Source organism: Sinocyclocheilus anshuiensis, unplaced genomic scaffold (assembly GCF_001515605.1).
Source record: "Sinocyclocheilus anshuiensis isolate Anshui unplaced genomic scaffold, SAMN03320099.WGS_v1.1 scaffold534, whole genome shotgun sequence".
NCBI classification, from domain to species: Eukaryota; Metazoa; Chordata; class Actinopteri; order Cypriniformes; family Cyprinidae; genus Sinocyclocheilus; species Sinocyclocheilus anshuiensis.
Genome location: NW_015547712.1, coordinates 9,771 through 17,986, shown reverse-complemented (window position 1 = coordinate 17,986; position 8,216 = coordinate 9,771). Strand labels below are relative to the sequence as shown.

General features: G+C 36.4%; 1 protein-coding gene across 1 annotated transcript in view; it reads right to left on the bottom strand.

Moving 5' to 3' along the window:
- naprt (nicotinate phosphoribosyltransferase) overlaps positions 1-7,278 on the bottom strand; it is a 33,491-nt gene extending 26,213 nt beyond the window's left edge. The window contains 6 exon segments of the mRNA XM_016506872.1: position 1; positions 3-21; positions 233-363; positions 1,427-1,509; positions 1,594-1,721; positions 6,899-7,278. The exon segment at position 1 is cut by the window's left edge and continues 90 nt beyond it. Of these exon segments, the coding sequence (XP_016362358.1) occupies position 1; positions 3-21; positions 233-363; positions 1,427-1,509; positions 1,594-1,721; positions 6,899-7,133 (597 nt within the window). The 5' untranslated portion in view covers positions 7,134-7,278.
- Between the last annotated feature and the right edge of the window lie 938 nt (positions 7,279-8,216).

Sequence of the window (8,216 nt, the reverse complement as noted above, 5' to 3'; positions counted from 1 at the left end):
CGTTACTCGTCAAATCAAAACCTGGAAAAACAATCAGCAGTAGCAGTTCACATGATGCTTACCCAAATAGAATAGTCCATATGACTGTCATTCAGCAGGACTTTCAAGATTCAAGATTCAAGATTTTTATTTGTCACATAAATGGTTATATACAGAATATATGACCAGCAGTGAAATGTAAGTGGACTCGTCGTTCCACATTCACTTCTACATTGTAAAGCAGGTCACTCACCACCAATGTATGTGTATCGAGAGGCAGTCAGGCCTCCGTCAGGACCCTGAGCTCTTCTGAGCCCCATCTCCATTAATCTGCGTCTGGGACCTGCAGCCAAACGGAAACGAGCAGCGTTGCTACACACCAGACTGAGAGGGGAGAGAGACTTCATGAGCACACAGTCGTTGTGCAGCCAGCCGCAACAAAAACTACAGATTCTGGAGCCGGAGTCCTAATCGTTTTTAAAACAATAAAGCACAAATTCCATTTTTAGAGTGAGAACTATTAGATATTTTGATACAGTCTGTTGAACTGATGTTCATTGTAGTAAAATAGTTTCAGTTACTTTATAAAATAAGAAACATTTATTAAAATTAATGTAAATAACCAAAAACAAAACAGTAATGGGCCTGTTCCACAACATGATGAGAAAACAAGTAAATAATCTTATTTTCTCTACACAAATTGAGATGTTGACTGGAATCATCAACTTTAATAATTCAGCCTTGTTATTATAGTTATTATAAGAAAAATAATAACAAATAATACCAATAATAATAAATATACCCATCCTGGTAAGGGTTATTATACAGTAGTTATATATTAACTGCAAAACCAAAACCATAAAAAATTGGTACTTGACAAATTAAATATTATCTTTAAAAAAAACTTTTTTAAATTTACTTGTTCATGTTCATTTAACTAACCTTGCTAAAAAATTAAATGAGAAAAAAAACTATATATACATTAAAAAAACATTTACTAAAATGACAAAAACACACAACAAAATTACTACATTTAACTAAATTAACTAATTTAACTAAGATTAAATTCAAATCAGAAAATACTAGTTCAAATTATTTTTAAAAACTCAAGTAGCATCTCAGTTATACTAAAATAACACTAATTCTGTATTTGTTTAATATAGCTCTATTTTTTGTTTAATTTTTATTGCTAACAACTCACACAATTCTTGGTTCTTCTGAAATCATATAAATATTAGGTTTGACTTCCTGAGGTGGATGAATAACACTGTTTTGAACATTAAGCACTTCCCTTTGCAAAAATGTAAAATTTCAAGGCTCATTTTGACCCTGTTCATGTTGCCAGGTGATTTTAAACCAGCACACTGTCATATAATCGGTTTTTAAAGGCACCACTGCATTCAAGAAACTAATGAATGAATGTGCTTTAACAGAATGCTGTATTTACCTGGCGTAGTTGACCAGGCAGAGCAGACTGGTCTCCAGCAGCTGAACCACGGCCAGCGGTCCAGACACTTCCAGCAGAGGAACCTGAACACATGAACAGCAGTGTGAACACTGGAGCTCTGGCAGCAGCAGATCAGATTACAGCTGACCTCTGAATCGCTCACATACTCGAGCGAAGACCACGGACCCCTCAGGTACCGCCGACACAGACACAGACGAACAGTCCAGCTCCTTCAGATACGAGAAGAACGCAGCATCTGTGCCTGCTGGGAGAACGGAGCGCAGATACTCCACATCTGAAGCACACAAGATGATGAAGAGCTTAGTAAATAATACAGACAGAATCTCTAGATAAACATTTGTGCTTCATTGTTTTTTTATTGCTGAAGTGTGTTCTTCTTCTGCGTTCTACCGTACAGATGTGAATTTACTTTTCCTTCAGCCTGAGGCTTATTCATTTCACTTTTGGTGTGAAAGGGCTTTTACATTTGCAAAAAATACAATTTTTAATATTAAAAACAAACAAGCAAGCTCTGCCCAGATTTAAAAGTAACGCAAATGTAATGTAATGCATTACATTCCATATAAAGTAAGTAATGTAATTAGTTACTTTTTTAGGGAGTAACGCAATATTGTAGTGCATTACTTTTAAAAGTAACTTTCCCCAACACTGGTTGTAACATGATGCATGCATGCAAAGGAAGTAGTTCCTACTCTGCTTCTGTCCTGTGCATCCTAGAGTAATTTTTGCTTATTAGTATGGTTGAATTGGATCATCGAAGGTCAGAAGCAAAGACATTGGTTAATAAAATGGGATTAAATACATAAAGGATATTTGTGTTATTTAACATTTAATTATTGCAGGTTTGTATAATATTCTGAGTTGCATTTGACTGTTTGTATTCATTTTGAGGAATACTGAATCTGTTTTTTTTTTTCAAGTGAGATGAATTAATGCATGTTCACATTTATTCTAGAACTACAGTAACATCTTCTGATTTCTCTCAACAAGGGGACAGGAGAGCTGTCAATCAATAAATGGGGGAAAAAAAAAGTAACTGGAGTTACTTATTTGAAAAAGTAACTTAGATATTTTCTTGTAAATTAAAAAGTAATGCGTTACTTTACTAGTTACTTGAAAAAAGTAATCTGATTCCGTAACTCACGTTACTTGTAATGCTTTACCCCTAACACTGGTTACAACATGCAACTACTGACAGATAACGGCGTCAGACTAAGACATGCATGTAAAGAAACAAGTGCATACTCTTGGTGGGTGTGTTGATCACTAAATCGTTAACTAACGCATGCATACATTTCTGTCATAGTCTAACTAGAAAACAGTGTCTCAAAACCAAGTGAGCCTAACTAGACAGCATCTTGGCATCACAGAAGTGCCCAAATATGCTGCAAAACAAGTAAACCCAAAATACTGTCTGAGTAGAGAGCTCATGTGCTTTTGAGACACGGTCAAAAATGCTGTCTAGTTAGGCAGTATTCTCTCTACGCAGTCAGATCACCAAAAATGCTGTCTATGTGGACAGCATACTAGGTGTTGAGATGCATGACCAAAAAAGCTGTTCGGGTTAGGATCTCTCTTGGTTTTAATACATATGCTCGGGCAAATGCCGTCTAGTTAGGCAGCATACTAGGTTTAGTGATGCATGACCAAAAACTGTCTAGTTGGTCAGATTATACGTTTTTGAGACAGTTCAATCAACGCAATCAGAATAAAAGGTTTTGAGACAGTTGCTAAAAGTTGTCTATGTAGACAGCATACTAGGATTTGAGATGCATGACCAAACATGCTATATAGGGAGCTAACTAGGTTTTAAGACACATGCCCAACAAATGCTCACTACTTAAGCAGCAATCTAAGTGTTGAGATGCATGAGCAAAAAAGCTGTTTGGTTAGGGTGCTCACTTGGTTTTAAGACATATACCTAACAAATACAATCTATTTAGGAAGCATAGCAGGTTTTGAGATGCATGCTGATAAAAGCTGTTTAGGTAGCCTGTTCACAAGGTTATAAGACCAATGTCAGGTAGAGAGCTTACTTGGATTTAAGACACATGGCCAACAAGGTAGGTAGTTCACTAGATTTCAAGACGTGTCAGAAGATGCTATCTAGTCAAGTAGCATAATAGGTTTGAGATGCATGCCTAAAAAAGCTGTTTGTGTAGAGTGACTGATTGATTTTAAGGCATATGCTCAACAAATGCTGTCCAGGTAGACAGCATACTAGGTTTAGTGATGCATGACCAAGTGTAGTCTGTTCACTAGGTTTTAAGACATAAAAATGGTGCCCAGTTAGGCAACATACTAGGGTAGATATGCATGCCCAAAAAAGCTGTTTAGATAGTTCACTAGGTTTTAAGACATGACCAACAAATGCTGTCCAGTTAGGGAGCATACTAGGTTTTTGAGATGCATGACCAAATAATACAGTTTGGACAGCATACTAGGCGTTGAGATGCATGACCAAAAAAGCTGTTTGGGTTGGGATCTCTCTTGGTTTTAATACATATGCCCGACAAATGCCGTCTAGTTAGGCAGCATACTAGGTTTAGTGATGCATGACCAAAAACTGTCTAGTTGGTCAGATTATAAGTTTTTGAGACAGCTGTCAAAAGCTGTCAATGTAGACAGCCTACTAGGTGATGAGATGCATGGGTAGGGTGCTCACTTGGCTTTAAAGGCATATGCCCAAGAAATGCTGTCTAGTTAGGCAGTGCACTAGGTTTAGTGATGCATGCTCTAAAATTCAGTCTATGCATTCATCAGTGTTTTGACAAGTACCCAAATCTACATAGGCAGGATACTAGGTTTAGTAATGCATTTACAAAAATTCAGCCTGTTTAGTCAGAGCACAAGGTTTTGGGACAGCTGTCAAAAGCTGTCTATGTAGACAGCATACTAGGTTTTGAGATGCATGAGCAGAAGAGCTACTTTAGTGGGGAGCTTATTTGGTTTTAAGACACGTCTAACAAATTATGTCTAGTTAGGCAACATGAACATACTAGGTTTTGAGATTCATGCTGAAAAAGCTGTTTAGTTAGTCAGTTTACTAGGTTTTAAGGCATATGCTCAAAAAATGCTGTATAGTTAGGCAGCGTACTAGGTTTAATGATGCATGCCCAAATGTTCAATCAACGCAATCATAGGGCTGGACGATATGGCCAAAATTTATATCACGATATATTTCTTAATTTCGGTCGATATGATATAATTCCGATATCGATATGAACACTATTAAAAAAGCCTCATAAAAACGGCCAAGAACGGCCACAACAGATGTCTGTACCTACAAACTTATGAAAAATTAATTTGCCAACTCTATGAAACCTACTCCTATAAAACTATATAATATTTTAGGAAAAAAATGGCGCAAATAAATAAATGTTCACCTTTTATTGGTATTTAGCCTTCATACAAACAAGAAATCTGAAATCACTGTCAAATAAATCTCAGACTCTCCTTATTAATATTAATATTTTTTACTTCAAACTATAGGCTAACATGCCAGTCAAAAGTTTTTGAACAGTAAGATTTTTAATGTTTTTTAAAGAATTCTCTTCTGCTCAACAAGGCTGCATTTATTTGATCCAAAGTACAGCAAAAACAGTACAATTTTGAAATATTTTTACTATTTAAAATAACTTTTGTATTTGAATATATTTAAATGTAATTTATTCCTGTGATCAAAGCTGAATTTTAGGATCATTACTCCAGTCACATGATCCTTCAGAAATCATTCTAATATTCTGATTTGCTGCTCAAAAAACATTTATTATTATGATGTTGAAAACAGCTGAGTAGATTTTTATCTGAGTAGAATAGAAAGTTCAGAAGAACAGCATTCATCTGAAATAGAAATCTTTTGTAACATTATAAATGTCTTTATCATCACTTTTGATCAATTTAAAACATCCTTGCTAAATGAAAGTAATAATTTCTATAATATAAATTTTAAAAAGAGCTTTTGAATGGTATAGTGTATAATGTTACAAAAGCTTTTTATTTCAGATAAATGCTGATCTTTGGATCTTTCTATTCATCAAAGAATCCTGAAAAAAATGTACTCAACTGTTTTAAATATTGATAATCAGCAAATCAGCATATTAAAATGATTGCTGAAGGATCATGTGACACTGAAGACTGGAGTAGGCCTAATGATGCTGAAAATACAGCTTTGATCACAGGAATAAATCACATTTTAAAATATATTCAAATAGAAAGCAGTTATTTTAAATAGTAAAAATATTTCAAAATGTTACTACTTTTGGTGCATTTTGGATCAAATAAATGCAGGCTTGGTGAGCAGAAGATAATTCTTTAAGAAACATTAAAAATCTTGCAGTTCAAAAACCTTTGACTGGTAGTGTAGGCTGATTATTCTTATAGATAGAAACGTGCATTAACCAGGATAACGAGTATGAAACATGCTCCGCGTTGCTTCAGAAAACAAAAAAATAGAGCAACAACAAAAGCATGTTGCTGGAATTGGGTTTATTATTGAAAATGCAAACTGCTTGTCTACCAGCAGGAGGCGCTGTGAGAGCGGTGGAACTAGCGGTTTCTCAAGTAATGGCTGTAAACAAAGCAGCTCCGCTCATGAACGCTACTTTATCAGATAAAAATGCCATCTAAACTATTCTGAAGACAGTCGGTTCCCTTCAGAGATACATTCATATAAAACACCCGCACCGCGTTTTGATTTTGAAACGTGCAGTGCTCATGTTTATTCAACAAAGTCAAACGCCACAAATAAATCAATGTATGGGAAACACTGGTAATGTATATCGAAATATCGGAAATGTGTTTAAAAATCATATCACCGTTATTGAAAAAAATTATATCGCGATACATATTGATATTGAATTATTGTCCAGCCCTACGCAATCAGAATAAAAGGTTTTGAGACCGTTGCTAAAAGTTGTCTATGTAGACAGCATACTAGGATTTGAGATGCATGACCAAACATGCTATATAGGGAGCTAACTAGGTTTTAAGACACATACCCAACAAATGCTGTCTAGTTAGGCAGCATATTAAGTTTTGAGATGCAAGACCAAAGAAAGCTGTTTGGGTAGGGTGCTCACTTAGACTAGATTAAGTGATGCATGGCCAAAAATTTTGTCTGCTTAATAGGATCACAAGGATTTGAGACAGTTGTGCGCAATTAGTTACTTTTGTATGGAGTAATGCAATATTGTAATGCATTACTTTTAAAAGTAACTTTCCCCAACACTGGTTGTCAAAAGCTGTCTACATAGACAGCATACTACGTTTTGAAATGCATTCTCTAAAAAGCTGTTTGGGTAGTCAGTTCACTTGGTTTTAAGACATACCAATGCTGTGTAGTTAGGCAGCATACTACGTATTGAGGTGCATGCCCAAAAATGCTATATACACATTCTTAGTAGGCGAGTTACTAAAGTTATGTCACAAGTACACAGTGCACACACTCACCGTCATCTGAGAAAGTGAAGTTCTGCAGGAACAGCAAACAGTCACTGAGACCCGCAAAGAGTGAGAAGCCTCCGCCGAACGGGTTATCGCGGAAAAACAGCTCGAACACGGCCGGCTCGTTGTGTCTGCCCGCGCGCCAGTACGCATACGCCATGGTGAACTGGTACAGATCCGTGAGTAACGGAGGAACCCGGTTGAGCACGGAGCGCGCTTCATTTCCCTCACATGTCGCCATTTTCCGGTTCAGTTCATCAGGTTGTTGTCGTTCCTTGTTAAGTTTCCTTCAGTGCCTGTCTTGTCCTCCCATGCTCACGTGTAACCGGGTGACCCTTTACACAGTTACACGACTCGTGCTAGTATTCAGTCTCCGCCCTACTACTCTCTTGCGTACTTCAATCACTGTGTTTGTAAACTGGTAAGAGGTTTAACACTCTGACTAAATGGCCTTGCTGATAACAGCTCCTCAGACTGTAAATCATTAAAATTCATTTGCACTCCAGGAATTGGAACACTGCCGAAGTATTAATTAACTAACGTAAATGTATACTGTAAACTGCAAATGTTTGGCTACTCTGGCTCAACTATAGTTGTTTTGAACTTTCCATATTTTATAAAATTAAGTCCCAAACGTATTGGTTAAACGAAGCCAATAGGTAAAAAAACGTGGAGATTGGATAAAAAAAATGATTGATGAAAAAAAATAGATTTAAATGTTTTTTTGCTTTCTCTCGCATTTCCTCAAGGAGCTGTTGCATCGCTCGCAAAACGCGTTCTCTGGCAAATGTTTTGCGTTCTTCCGAGAACTTTGTGTTTGCTCTCAAATCGTTTCGGTTCTGTTGAAAAAATGTTTACAGTCCCCCGAGAAACTTATCGTTCGCTCTCAAGTTTTCGTTCTTTTGCAAAAGTAGCCTATTGTGTAGTTTTGCGAGTGAAGGCAGTTTCTCGAGGAAACGCAAAAGTTTTGCCATTGCACGCAAAAACATTTAAATATATATTTTTCCCACACTGTAATATATAAAATAATCTAGTTTTTTTCCATCACCTAAAATATTTACTAGAAGACCCCTGGGTTAAGTAGCTAAACATTTCAGTAATTTGATTCAAATGATTCGCAAACCCGCTCCGAAGTTCCGATCAAAATCAAATGATTCGCGAATCTGCTCCGAAGTTCCAATCTGAATCAAAAGATTCATGAACCCGCTCCAAATTTCGATCTAAATCAAATCATTCGACCCACGCTCTGTAGTCATGGTTTTAACAATGATTTGTGAACCATTGTTTCAGATCGAGACTTCGGAGCATGATTTGTGATCATTCG